The sequence below is a fragment of the Castor canadensis genome, chromosome 12, assembly GCF_047511655.1.
Source record: "Castor canadensis chromosome 12, mCasCan1.hap1v2, whole genome shotgun sequence".
NCBI classification, from domain to species: domain Eukaryota; kingdom Metazoa; phylum Chordata; class Mammalia; order Rodentia; family Castoridae; genus Castor; species Castor canadensis.
The window spans coordinates 33,246,623-33,261,289 of NC_133397.1; the positions used below are offsets into that span (position 1 = coordinate 33,246,623).

Consider the following 14,667-nt stretch of genomic DNA (forward strand, 5'->3'; position numbering starts at 1 on the left):
TAAATATTTAAAAAACCCAAGGATATTAAAATTCTTAGAATTAAGAGTAATTAAATGCATACCATTTACAACTTATGCTGTATATCATAAGTGCTCTTTACAGTGTTGCTCTCTTGGGAAGCAGCATTTTCTTACCTTGCCCCTCAAAATTATAAAGTTCATTTAGAAAAACAGACAAAATTGTCAAAGAAAATACTGAACCAACTTGATCATATATAAGAGAATAATAAAGCAGGGTTTCTCTGCCTTGGCATTAATGACCTTTTTGGAGTAAGTGCTTCTTTTTTATGGGGCTGTCCTGTGCATTTAGGATCTTGGCAACATTTCTATCCTCTACTGACAAGATGCCTATAGTACCATCCAATTAGGATAATAAAAAAAAAATGTCTCCAGATATTTATATGTTCCCTGAGTGGCAAAAGTTACTCCTAATTGAGAATCCAGGGTAGTTAGGGAAAGAGGCAATCATTAATCTGGTGTAGAAATAAACGGAGTTATTTTATGACATCTAAAAGACTTTTAGTTTGCTAAAAGAATGGAATATAATTTTGAAAGTCATAAAAAAACTGGAAAATATGAATATGAATAGAAAGTTGGATGAACTTTCTAAGATTGTCAATCTTTGATTCAACAGAAATCATAATGGGGAAGATGGATAGACAGACTGGAAAGAATACTTACAGCAGGTATGAAAAAGGGCACAGATAAAAGGAATTTACCTAATTATTAAAGCAAATGAATTAAAAAGTTCACAGTAAGCAAAGAATGTAAGTTATTATAACAAACAGGCAATAGTTTTTACCTACAAAAATGAATTTTTAAAAAGAAGCACCTAAAGTTGTAAATAATGGATGACATATGCACCTTCTAGAAAGTAACTTGGCGATATGTATTTATAGTTAAAAGTGATACCTTTTAACCCACACAACCCCTCTTCTGGTTATCTATCTCAAGAAGATGTTTTCAAAACTAGAAAGTATAAATGAAGATATTAATTGTAACACTTAGCAAAGCAAAAGCTGGAAATAATGTATCCAATCAAAGGATAACGGTTAAATGCCGGGATTGCATAGGTCCTTAATCTGAAAGGGCTCAGGGCAGGAATGAACAAGACAAGACACATATCGAGAGGGCCAGCAGGCTGATGACCAACTGGCAAAATTTTATTTTTCTCAGCCAGAGTTATACAAAAGAGGAAGAGACTTAAACATCAAAACACTCAGACCTAGTTACAACCCTTCTGTGTTTTCCACCCTGCATTCTTACTGCTGGTGTCCTTGACTAAGTATAAACTTCTTTTCAGTCAAGGGAAACCAGTTAGTGTTCCTTCCCACCGTGACAGAGACATGGTGCACCTGCAGATTCCGACCTTGTTGGAATGTTGCTAAGCCACAGCGACCTTGTCGGACTGTGGCTTTTGGTTCCCAACAGTTAAATAAGCTGTCATATTAATTTTATGAACTATTTCACAGCCATTATAAATTATTGTAGATTATTTAATAAGATACAAAAATGTGCTTAGGATATGATAAATGAATAAATCATAATATATATATGTTATATAAATACATGTATACAGTGTGTATAGCAAAAAGATTAGAAGGAATACAGAAATGGTTGGTTACAAAGCCTAAACAATAAAATGTGTGAAAATACAAATATATATATTTTGTGTGTGTGTGTGTGGTATTGGGGTTTGAACCCAGCTTTGTGCTTGCTGGGCAGGCACTCTACTGCTTGAGCCATTCATCTAGCCCTTTTTGCTCTGGTTATTTTGGAGATAGGTTCTCGCTCTTTTGCCCAGACTAGCGTGGACCAGGATCTTCCTATTTTAAGGTTCTTGCTGTTGCTGGGGTGACAGGCATGCACCACCGCACTAAGCTTTTTTCCATTGAAATGGGGTCTCACAAACTTTCTTTGGCGGGGGGCGTTGGTGCTGAGGCTGGCTCAGAGGCAATCTCCACCTCCCACATAGCTCGAGATAACAGGCATGAGTCACTGATACCAGCAAAAATATTACTAAACACAGTACAACTTAAAATGATATAAAAAAATATAGATGAGTAAAAGGCTAGGAGAAAATTTGCAAGTACTAAAAAGACTAACTACAAGAGGTGTAATAGTGATCACAGTTTTGTAAACATTCAGAAAAAGGATCCCTAAGCATACACACAGGCAGAGAAAAGAAGCCAGTGTGAAAGATTATCAAAGATGTAAAATACAGGGAATAAATGACAACAGAAGATAAAAGAATCTACAGAAAGGGAATAGACTCAGGAGATTCAGTCTTAACAGGAGGAAATAGTACATCCATCCTCTGATGCAAAAAGAGGGGGAGAAGGTGGTGAAGAGAGTGAAATTTTGATGTACTCAAAGGCACATACACTGTGAGTTTTGGCCACATGAAGGTGTTTTGATTTTAAATTAATTATAAATAGGGATGAGTTTAGAAATGTCTCTTCTGTTTTGATTTATTGAAATTAAAGATTTCTATGATCATAAAAATGTATTATATAATCTCTAATGGCTGTCAAAGATAAAAACAGAAAAGTGAAATGGATATATGGTTTGCATATCTGTGGAATCAGATTATTTTTGATTGGTATGTTTGCATATAGTGAGATATCTTGGGTATTGGACCCAAGTCTAAACATAAAATTCATTTATACATCACATAGCTTGAAGGTATTTTGTTTGTTTTGAGATAGAGTCTTGCTGTATATAGCCCAGGATAGCCTCAAACTTGGAATTCTCATGCTTCTACCCTCTGAGTGCTGGGATTACAGGTGTATGGCATCACACCCTGAGCCTGAAGGTAATTTTATATATTTGTAGTGAACCTGCATTGCAACTGCAACCCCTCACCTGAGGTCAGATGTGGAATTTTCCACCTGTGTTATCATCTCAAAAAGTTTCAGATTTTGGAACATTTTGGATTTTCAGATTTGGGATACTCAACCCTGTATTGTGCTTTATCTTTAAAAGTCCTAACAGAAAAAAATTTAAAGTGATTCAGGGTACTAAGTATTTATTAAATAAGTGCTTTCTACTGGCAGATTCCACAATTCTATACTCAGACATTTAATGAAATAAATATCTTCTTTTATCCAGAAACACAATACAAATTCAGGAAGAAATACTTACCAAAGAAAGGCACACATGGTGGATTAATAGACCTGAGTTTTGCCAAATATTTCTTATAATGATCTTCACTCAATTCATGAGCTTCTTCTAAAATTTTCTTTTGTCGACTTGGTATTTGCTGAAAGATAAAAAAACTGGAGGCCTAAGTTTATGAAAGGAATTGCAGGACTTGCCAAAAGATGCCAGGCTAACAACTAAGGCCCAAACGTAATATATCAGTTTGACTCAGAAGTTCAAACTTAAAAGTGTGTGTGATATAGTTTATCTTGTCATCCCTCACACAGTTATGTGAGCATTTAGTTGAATATTGTAACATTATTAAGTGAGTGTAATCATTTTCTTCTAACTAGCTGGGACCTGTGAATACATTTTAATAAGAAGGCCTCATTTTAAAAGAGCAACCAATTCATAACAAAATTTAGATAGTTTCATCTTATATTCTACTTCTGAAAAGAGAGATGAGACATTTAAAAGTTAAATATCACAAGTGTTAAAATCCTAATTTTTATAATAGGCAATGGCAGTTCATTTAAAAAATCTGTACAAACCTACCTCAAATGTGTGGTCTAGTCTGTAAACAGGAGATGAATTCATAGCACTGACAACTTCAAGGACACCATTAAAGTTGTTCAGCTCTTGAAAGACTTGTAGAATCTCAATTATTCGACTCACCACAGCTACTCTTTCTTCTAAATTTTCAGTTTCTACGATACATCTGTTAATCAAAAACAAAAAATTTAAAATGTGAGGTTTTCTAGTAAGGCCTTGTGGAAAAACTTAGTAAATACAATAATCTAGAATGTGGTGAAAGTGCCTATAGGGTAACTGCAGAGAAGACACATTTAGAGTGATGCTGAGTGGAAGGTAAGGCATGTTGCTTTTTATTCTTTATAGTCAGCCCACCATTTTCTTCTATAATTGGTGTATCTATTAGGATTAATTGATGGGCTGGACGTGGTGTGTGAAGCTGATCTCTAGCACTAAGGGAAAAAATTATATTTGAAAGTACCAAAATGAAGTTGGCTTATTATCAAATTAAACATAACATGTTTAAAGCATTAGTGATCTCTACAAATATATTCTGGCTAACTAGTCAGTTGGAAAATTAAAAGACGGAACACAGTATCCTTTGCATCTTTTATTTAACTTGGTCAGTTGTTACTAACAGGCACACAAACTAAGCTGACCTGTGCAACTTTTGATTCCAGTTCTATTGCATACCCCTGGCTGAGATCCACTGTGGCAAATGAACAACAACCTCTCAAATGAAAAGGCAGGAAGTGGCCTTCATTTAAATAACCTATTTAAAAAAAACAACCAGAACAAAAACAAAAGTTCTCTCTTTCTTTCTCTCACACAACCAGTTGTGCTCTTCTTTTCACACCTAACATGTTTTAAAATTATTATGGATGGAAAGGGCTTCTGCAAACTGAAATAGAGTTATTTAACTTGAAAATTAAGAAATCAGGAAGCAAACTCTAACAGGCAAATTCTAAAGTTTTACTTTTTTAGAGGCATGTTTAATAACATAAGTAGAAAGAGCAGGGCACGGTGGCACATGCCTGTAATCCAGCACACTCAGGGCACTCAGGTGAGCTCAAGGCCAGTATGGGTTACACAGTGAGTTTAAGGCCAGTTTGGGCTGCATAATGAGACCTTCTCAAAAAATAAAGCAAAACTAAAGAAAATCAGAGGTAGGAGGAAATCCAAAATTTTTTTCTTTTTAGGAATTGCTTCCATCTTTCCCTTATGTCACTGGTTGGTTGTTCTGACAACCACAATATATCTGTGGAAATCAATCTTTATAAAACATTACTCATATAATCATATTTGTACTCAGAAAAAAATATAGCCAATATACAAAGCTCTAATCTCTGATCCCCAATTTTAAAATTTTAAAATTGTATTGGATTCTGGTCTTTAGCATAAAAATGTAAGAAGCTCTGCTGACCTACTGTAGTGAAACTGGTGAAAATTACAGAAATAAACCCCAACTTACAAAGTTTAGTCTCTGGAAATGGCTCTAAAAGCAAATAGCAAGTGAAGAAATATCTATTCAAGATAATCTACAAAACTTAGGTTAGGAGAAGGTGGTATTTCAACTAGATTGCTCCCTTCCCTCATCATTCTAGAGCAGGCAGCCCAGACTGCTGCAGCCAAGAGTATGTACCTCCCAGGTGGAGGCTTTTCTCCCTGGAGGACTCCAGGTACTTGAATGCAGCTGAGAAGTAGGAGCTACCTCCTTTTGCCCAACTCTCACTTACAGAATGGAAACTCTACCTGGGGTGTGAAGTGCTGAGAACACTAAGGAAACAGTCATTTGTATGGCTCCTAAGATAGTGGTTCCATGTTAAAAGAGGCATGTAAGAGGACATGAGGCTATAGTACCACTGCCTGCCATTTGGTACTCCTCCACACCTCCAAAGCAACACTAAGCTCCTACAGTAGAAATATCGTTTAGAAGCTTATCATTGTCCCGTTTCAAACAGATAGTTCCTAATGTTTTGTCACTTGCAAAAAGTGTGGAAAGTAAAACTAAAGGTGTACTCAAGAACATGCGTATTGTGGTGAAAGGCAATGGGGAAGAGATTTGGTGATAAAAGGAAAATATAGCTTGAACTGTAGGCTGGCTAGTTTGCAGAAGAGAGCCAGGAAATAAAGATAGCTGAGAGGATCCCTCCTGGGGTCAGAACAAATATTGACTAGAACTTCAGAAACTATTCGAAAAAGCCACAATTTGATTGGATTAATTTGTAGAGCAATTTATCCACGAGGGAATTGTTGAAAACAACTGTGCAATCACCTGGCAATTAGTAGAGTTTAACAGCTGGATGTATGCAGTCAGGAAAGGAGTGGATGTGAATCTTACTAGTATCACTGCTTCTTTGGGTGACTATGGACACACCTAAATTTAACCTCTTGAATAACATCCCAGCTTAACACTCTCTCACACATACAATCTCTGCACCACCCCCTTCAGTGTGTCACAGAGAGACTGATAGAAAAGGCTTCAGGAAAATAATACAGGTAGTCACTGCATAAACAAGCAAGGAAGGAGCAGTACTCACAATGGCTATAGTATATTATCTAAACTTACAAGTTCTCAACAAAAACTAACAAAGCATGCAAAGAAAGGAAAGTGTAACCCATATACTGGCATAAAAGCAGAGAGCAGAAACTGCCTGTGAGAGTGACCAGATGTTAGATACAACAAAAAGATTTCAAAGCAGCCATCATGAATATGTTCACAGAACTCAAGGGCAACATAAGAAAGAAGTAAAGGAATGTATGGTAACAATGAACATGGAGAGAATGTCATTAAAGCAACAGAAACTATAAAAAAAGCACCAAACTAGAACTGAAAAGTACAGTAACTGAAATGAAAAACTGAAGGGACTCATGAGTAGATTTAACTGACAGAAGAAAAACTAGTCAACTTGAAGATAGAGCTATTGTTCAAAAATGAAGGCAAAATAAAAGTTTTCCTCCACATAAACAAAAACTGAGAGAATTTGTTGTTAGTGGACCTACTGTGCAAGAAACACTAAAGGAAGTTTTTTTCAGGCTGAAAGCAAGTGACCTCAGATGGTAATTCAAATCCACATAAAGAGTACCAGTTAAGGTAATTATGTAATTATAAAAGGCATTTTATATATATATATATATATATATATATAGAGAGAGAGAGAGAGAGAGAGAGTGAGAGAGTGAGTGTGTGTGTGTGTGTGTGTGTGTGTGTGGTGGAACTGGAGTTTGAACTCAGGGCTTCAGTCTTGCAAAGCAGGTGCCCTACGACTTGAGGCACAACTCCAGTCCATTTTGTTCTGGTTATTTAATGGAGATGGGAGTCTCACAAACTATTTTCCAGGGCTGGCCTCAAACCACATTCCTCCTGATCTCAGCCTCCCAAGTAGTTAGGATTACAGGTGCAAGCCACCAGCACCCAGCTTAAAAGACATTATAAATACATATTTTTTTCCTCATTTATTCTCTTACCTGAGATAAAAAAACCAACTGTATAAAATAATGTGTAGGAATATATTGCTTGATCTATAATGTAATGTGTAATACATTGCCAGTAACAGCACAAAGGATTAGGTGATAGTAAAGGTATAAAAGGTTAAGAGGATAACTGGCAAATGGAAAGGTAATTGTTGTAACCCATGTACTGCTGGATTTGAATAATTAACTAGATGTTACTACAATACCCCCAAAAAGGAAAGAAAAGCAACAGAGGCATATAGCAGTAACATTTCCACATAACACTAGAATTAAGCTACTATGAATATGGAGCTTATTCTGGTAAATTTGAAGGCTTGCCTTGCATGCCCAAGGCTCTAGGTTCAATCCCTAGCATCACACAGACACACATGAACTATATGGCAAACCCTAAAGGTAACCATCTAAAAAAATTCACACACATAATGAAAAAATAGAAAAATATTCATACAATTCAAAAGAAATGAGAGTGGAAGAACAAGATAGGTGACACAAAGATATAAAGTTGCACTACAATTCTTAATTGATTGCTATGAAACAATGATGCTAAGATACTTACTTTTCAAACCACAGAGTGAGATTAGTGGTGTGTCGGATCATTTTCAGCAGATTAGGAGAATTAATTTCTTTGTCTTCTTTTGTCCACACACTCCCAACTAATTCTGATGGCTGCACAGCTCTAAAAGCAACACAAAATACTATGTCATTTCCCTTTAATACAGACATCGTTTTATTATGTGAGATAAATAAAAACTAAACTTTAACCACATAAACTTTCTTCTTTCACCAAAAAAAAGTTTATGAAAACAAGATATAACAAAAAATTATAATTAACATCTTTATAGATTTTTTAAATTATCTACTTTTAGGATACACCTGTGATCATTTCCTCCTTTACAGCAGCATTTGCTTTAGGCAGGGTTGAGATTTCTGCATAAGATCTTTCTTAGCACTTATAAATAACATTTAATAAATTAGGGTGACAAAGTAGTTATTTAAATAATACCTATTAATCAGCCCAAAGAGGGTACAGCAATTGCTAAAATTCATCTCCCTCTCTCTTTTTCTGTGTGTGTGTGTGTGTGTGTGTGTGTATAAACGAGGGGAAGAAAAATCCTAGTTCAAGAGTCCTGGAAAATACAATTCTGACATTGTAATTTGAGGATTATAAATTATAATGGTGGGAGGAGATCTATAATTTAACTGCTTTTCTCACTTAGTAATCAAAAAAGAATTTGTTTGAGATGTCAAATAGAATTTAAAACTAACAGTAGCTAAGGCTACTGTAGTCATATAGCCTTAGCCCTACTGCTAAGGGCTTTAAGCAGCCATGGCTTGAATTTATCTCACAGTTATTGAGCTCTTGCTTTGGACTCAGCATCACATACATGTTGACTATTTCAAACCTCACAACAGCCCCAAAAGCTAGTACAATCTTTAGCCTTATTCACTCTTGAGGAAATTAAGAAGCAGAGGATAAAAGTTACACCAGGAGGTTAAAGTTGCCCCAGGATACTAAGCCAGCAGTTGGTTAAGTCAGGATTTGAAACTAGCTTCACCAGTTAGGGGTGTGTGCAGAAAGAAAGACAACATAAATTCAAGCAGAACAAGGTGGGGCAAGGGAGCAAAAGAACCAGAACTGCCTGCCAGGCCTTACTACTACTAAATATTTCATGTACTATCTCATTTACATTTTATGAGAATAAAGGAGAAACAGTATTGAATTTTAAAAATTAACTCTTCGAAATGATTTTTCAGCTTGAATGTCAAATCACATACCGGTATAAGTCTGATTCAAGTAAAGTGAGTTGTCGAGCAATTTCTATTGGGTGTAAAGTGAGCAAGTCAAAAGTCTCTATGTGTCCAGGTCTGCTTATATGCCACTCGACAGCGGGAGGTGAACTCTGAAATGTGAGATTATGACCTGGTCCATTGTCTCTTGCAATTTTTTTCCTTTGAATAATCTTAGTAATTGATTCAACCCATTTTTTCATTGCTTTACCTGAAATATATTACATTAAAAAAATTTCAACACTTTATTAAATATTTTATTTTTAAAACAGTTAAAATTACACAAGTGACACCTGAATCTGTTGTTGCTATTAAGTTCAAATAACAAAAACAGAAGTTGAAAGATCCTTTTTCCATTTCCCAGTCCCCCTCTCTTATTCTTCTCCACATGGATAAGCATTGTTAATAATTTGGTACATATTCTTCTAGATCCTTTCTAAAAAAAACTAGAAAGAAATGTATAGAAATCTATACATTTTTCGTTTGGAAAAACGAAAGTTTTCTAAACTTTTGTTCAAAAAATTATTTTAAATGCTTTCTCCCAAAAGTTGTATTCCACAAAAACTGGAAGATTGATAAGGATAGATTATATACTCCACTACTAATCTAATTAACACTGAATTTTTATAAACTAGTATCATAGGACAGTTTCCTCATTTTAGTCTGAGTTTTGATGTGGCTCAATTTTGAATTACACACAAAAGTACAACATTTAACCCTTTATTTTCTGATTTTCATTTAGAGTATACAACAAAAATAAAAATAAGTTTGTTTAGGACATCTTTGGAGCCACATTCAGAATTTTTAAAACTAGAAGGGAAATCTTGCAAACCATCAAGTCTAGCTCCTCTTGTTTCTTATAATAAAACTAAACAGCCAGGAACTGTGACTCACACCTGTAGTCCTGGATACTCAGGAGGTAGAGAGGGAGGATCAAGGTTTCAGGCCAGTCCTGTCAAAAAGTTCACGAGACCACATCACAACTAATAAAAGCTGGGTATGGTGGTGTGCACCTGTCATCCCAGCTCTGTGGGAAGCATAAGTAGGAGGACTGCAGTCCAAGCTGGCCTGGATTTAAGTGTAAGACCCTATTCTAAAACTATTTAAATCAAAAAGGTCTGGGGGCATGGCTAAAGTGGTAGAGCACCTGTCTGGCAAGCAGAAGGCCCTGAGTTCAAACCCCAGTAATGAAAAAAAAAGTATCAAAGTGATTTGCCCAAAGTCATGTATCCTGGTTAGTGGCATTGTTAAAAATAGAATGTCAGAATAATAAGCTCTTACCTCATTGATTCTATTTGCTTGAGGCCCTTGTGACTTTCATAAGTAGTGTCATAATGGCACAATTCCTACATGTCCTCAGATACTTTTAGATAACTAACTTAGCTCACATTGAGACTTTTCTAACCAGCTCTAAATTAAGTAAGTTGATTCACTAAGTGAAAATACATTGAGTCAGTGGGATGATTACTGAGTAATGTATATGTCTAAATGTTGTTTGATGAAAATTTGTAACTTTTTCAAATGGTTGTGCTGGCACAATCATAAACATCTCTAAATAACACTGATCTATAATGGCATCGGTTGACAGTAACTTTCAGTACACATGAAACTAGGCACTTATTAAAAAAACATACCTCTTACTGTTCCAATAAATTCCTCCATTCGTTGCAAAAGATCTGCATCTCTTTCAAAATCATAAAAGTGGTGCTCAACCCAGTGCCGACACACATTTAATACTCTATGGCATTAACACAGAATTCAATTACATGGAAACCCAAACAAATGTTTATCACAATGAAAGGTACAAATGAAAACAGAATAAATTTTACCAAATTAAATAATAATCTCAGTGGCTTAACACTTTCAAAATTCTATGGTAAGATGTACACAATGATTTCTAATAACTGCTCTTACTGTATTTACTCATTTTACTTGTTTTCTCCTTCAGTTTTAAAACAGAAGTTTGATAAAGACTTGTTTACCTCAATCATTTATGCTTACCGCAGTTGTACGGGCTGTATATATTCTTTTCTAAACCTTTTCAGTTCTGCACTCAAGGGTTGGTCTCCATTCTCGATCGCCATGCGATCAGCCTCTGTTGGCTCAGGCTCTGGAATTTCAAATCTAACAAAACAAATTAATGAAAATATTAATTATATCAAATTATACAAAAAGAAATCCATGAGCCTTTTTGCTTGTCAGCATGATCAAGAGAATACTGTAAAAAATTACAGTATAAAATATATATACATATATCTCCTTATTAAAAACCAGTGAGGCTTTTATAATATAAAGACTAATGATAATATTTGAAAAAAGAAGTTAGTACTTGTCAACATAGGTAAAACTAACTAGAAACATAATGAAAATACATGCAAAATCTAAAAGTAAATATGACCATAAAGATATGGGACTGATGTTCATTTGGGTCAGAATTACTCTAAATCAGCTGACATAATTTTTAAGGGGAACCAATGCTTGAAAGATAGATTTTTAGGTGGATGAAACACTTTCCTTGATTATAGTATTTATTTGCTGACAAGTTCCATTTTACTCGGTATACAGTATATTTGGAAAGTTTTGCTTAGGACATCTGAATCATCAGAAATTGAGTTTCCAGACTCTAAGTTATAAACTTCTACATAATTCCTTATTAATTCCATAAATTTGAAGTTTTAAATACTAAGATTCCATGCAAAACACCTATTTTTAAATAATCAAAGCTAACATATTATTGTAACATAAACAGTTTTATTTTAAAAAGTGCTCACAAACTATAAAGCTCATCCAACATATTTCTGAGATCAGATCATACAAGATCTTTGTTTGATATCTTGAAAAAATAATTTATTAAAAATTGACAGACCTTTCTATTATAAGACTCAGTAGTTCTTGAGGTTTGCAAAACGATCTGTATGTTGTGAGAAAGGTCCGAACAAAATTGGGATCTAAGAAGAAAAAGGAAAGATATCTTATTAAAGTCTTTAATTTATGATGATTAAAACTATACATTTTCAAAAGAGATCAAATAGGTTTCCAAATTCTTTTGTGGGTAGAATGCTTTGGACTTTGTAATGTACTGCTAGCTTTAGTGCTTCAAAAATCAGTGGTAGTAAAATAATGATACTAAAATTTTATGTCAGCTTATTTCTTGCCCTCTGCATACTTTGACCGTTGGTCATGAGAATGCACAAGGAAGAAAGGCAAAGGCAGAGCACTGAATCAGACTTACACCTGCTAACTGGATCTCAGAGAATCACCGGTTGGTTTATCTCCCTGGTAATGAGAAAGGCAGCGGCAATAACATTGATTTCCTGATATCCAGATTAGTTTATCTAAATTCATTATCTAACTTTATTTAAATCATGTTAACAGAGCATACAACTAGAAACTATTGAATCTTATAAAGTAGTAGATTAAGCTAAATGCAATTTCTAAATTAAAAAAATTGCCAGAGGCCTTATTTAAAACTACTGCAACATGCTTACAAATACCTACAAGCTATTAAAATGATTAAATATGTACTAGAATTGTACAAATTGTTGTTTTGGTCCTATTTCTAGCTTTTAATTGTTTTCATTTCAAGTAGTTACAATGAGAGTTCAATTATAAGAGCAGGAGTCTCTGACCCTTTCCATGAAAGGACCTACTTTTCATTCACATCTCCATGAAGTAAAATAGGAGGCTCACTGAGTGAGATCAGTAACTTAGGCCTGGCCTACTCCCATCTTTCCTTAACAGTATTCTCCCAAGTTGTGGAGAAAGGTTGCTGTCATCAGCACAGGAGACCTGGGCTGTCATCATCTGCATAAAGAGGGGAAAGACATCTTCCTATACTGGAAAAAAAAAATTACTCACTTCTGTAATTCAAATTTTACCAAGGTCCACAAATAGTTCTAATAGTCTTTGACAAGAAAGGGAGGGGAGGCAGTTCATTAATTGAGTTGTTCTTGATAGCCCTCTTCTATTTACATTCTGGACTGTTAATTGTAATGGTAATTTCACTGAGGATAGTAAATGCTTGTATTTTTGTTAGGTTATACATGGTTTTCTAAGAAGAAATACATGTCTTTTATTAGCATATGAAGCAAAATCACAATGTATTTGGAAAATATCTACTTGATTCTATGTGATTAAGAACCACCTTAAATTTAGCCTTAAAATATTTATAACAAAGTAACTTTTTACCCAAAAAACAAATTTATGGATTTATCATGAAACAGAAATCTTTATCTAATGTATTGGCATATGTGGTCATCAAGATAATAAATCAATTTAAATGTCAAACAATTTTGAATTTAAAACTATAATATTGGGCTGGAAGCATGGCTCAAATTGTAAAGCACCTGCCTGGCAAGCGTGAGACCAAGTTCAAACTCCAGTACTGCCAAAAAAAAAAAAAGTTTAAAACTATACTATTTTTTAAAGTTAAAGAAAAAAAATACATTGTTGGTTTTTGTTTTGAGCCCAAGCTGGCCTTGAACTTGCAATCTTTCTGCCTTAGCCTCCCATATGCTAGGATTTCAGGCATGCACCAAGCCCAGAAAAATACACTGGTTTTTAATTGCTCCATTTTCCTTTAGTTTTGTACCTTCTGAAGCTAGAATGGGTTACTGATAAAAGTTATTTAAATACATATAATCCTTTAATAACTTCCTTTCTGTTGGTATTTTATTGTTTGTCTTCAGTTACAGAGTTCCTCAGTTAAAGACTAATGTCTCATCCAGAAGAAAAGATTTTAAAACAGAAGGCTGTACAAGATTTTAAAACAGAGATTTTTATCGGTTTCATCACTATCCTCCCTTTCAAGAATCTTCTTCCTGCTCTGCAAATCTATTTGTAAGGTGAGGCTACTCAAAACAGCATGTGTTTAGGAAGCAACAGCAGTGGCAACAATAGGGATGCTCAGCTGTCACTGCTGGAGACAGTGCCCAATCCCTCAGTACATACAGATGTCTAGGAGCATACCTGAGCTATGTTCCAAATTTAGGGTATGCCACCCCACACCTTAAAAGAAAAGTCTGAAGATCTAAAGTCAACATCTAGAACTACTGCTTCTTATAATGCCAGCCAATTCAGGCTAAAAAGAAGTTATGGGCTATCAAAGGTACCTTTAAGTTGAAAAGAAAGCAAGTTCCAAGTGAATTAAAGTTTGTTTTAAGAAGACTATGGCTATTTTTTAAAGGCAAACTATTTTAAGATGGACTTTTTGTCTTAAGCCAAAACTATTTTATAACTGACTTTTCATCTTCTTAAGCCATTTCAACACTGTAGTAACTGATGATAATTCTGAGACAGTCATGATGTGCCTCAGTGCCACATCAGTTAAAAGGGATCACATCATGGTTCTTATCTGAGGCTCTCAAAGAGCTTTCACCTAACTTACTCCATATGATTTCTGTGAGTTGAGTTGGCAGGTGAGAAGTCACTTAGTATTTATCTAAGGTCATACAGTAGAGTGGCAGAGCTGGAAGGATTCCTGATTTGGTGCTCTTTTTCTACCATATCATGTTACCTCCCTGAATTAAAGCCTCTCTTAGTTGCTAGAGATGTAGCTCAGTGGTAGAGTGCTTGCCTAGTCCTGGTGTTCTATTCCAGCATCACTTGAAGGTTTTCCTAGCTATAAGATCTAAATATATAGAATTTATCCATGAGTTACATAATCACTATAGATATAAGTGATTAATTCAGAATGTAATTCTAACTGCTAATCTTTGTTAAAGGTATCAGGAA

The 14,667-nt window shown here is 34.8% G+C and overlaps 1 protein-coding gene across 3 annotated transcripts in view; it reads right to left on the reverse strand.

The window, feature by feature from the left end:
- Sos1 (SOS Ras/Rac guanine nucleotide exchange factor 1) overlaps positions 1 to 14,667 on the reverse strand; it is a 137,168-nt gene that overhangs the window by 19,541 nt on the left and 102,960 nt on the right. For all 3 annotated transcript variants that reach the window (XM_020161976.2, XM_074049536.1, XM_074049537.1), the window contains exons 11-17: positions 11,801 to 11,882; positions 10,936 to 11,058; positions 10,569 to 10,672; positions 8,923 to 9,145; positions 7,703 to 7,822; positions 3,697 to 3,859; positions 3,145 to 3,262 (exon numbers count right to left, since the gene is read on the reverse strand). In XM_020161976.2, coding sequence (XP_020017565.1) covers positions 3,145 to 3,262; positions 3,697 to 3,859; positions 7,703 to 7,822; positions 8,923 to 9,145; positions 10,569 to 10,672; positions 10,936 to 11,058; positions 11,801 to 11,882 — 933 coding nt within the window. The remainder of the gene's footprint in view (positions 1 to 3,144; positions 3,263 to 3,696; positions 3,860 to 7,702; positions 7,823 to 8,922; positions 9,146 to 10,568; positions 10,673 to 10,935; positions 11,059 to 11,800; positions 11,883 to 14,667) is intronic.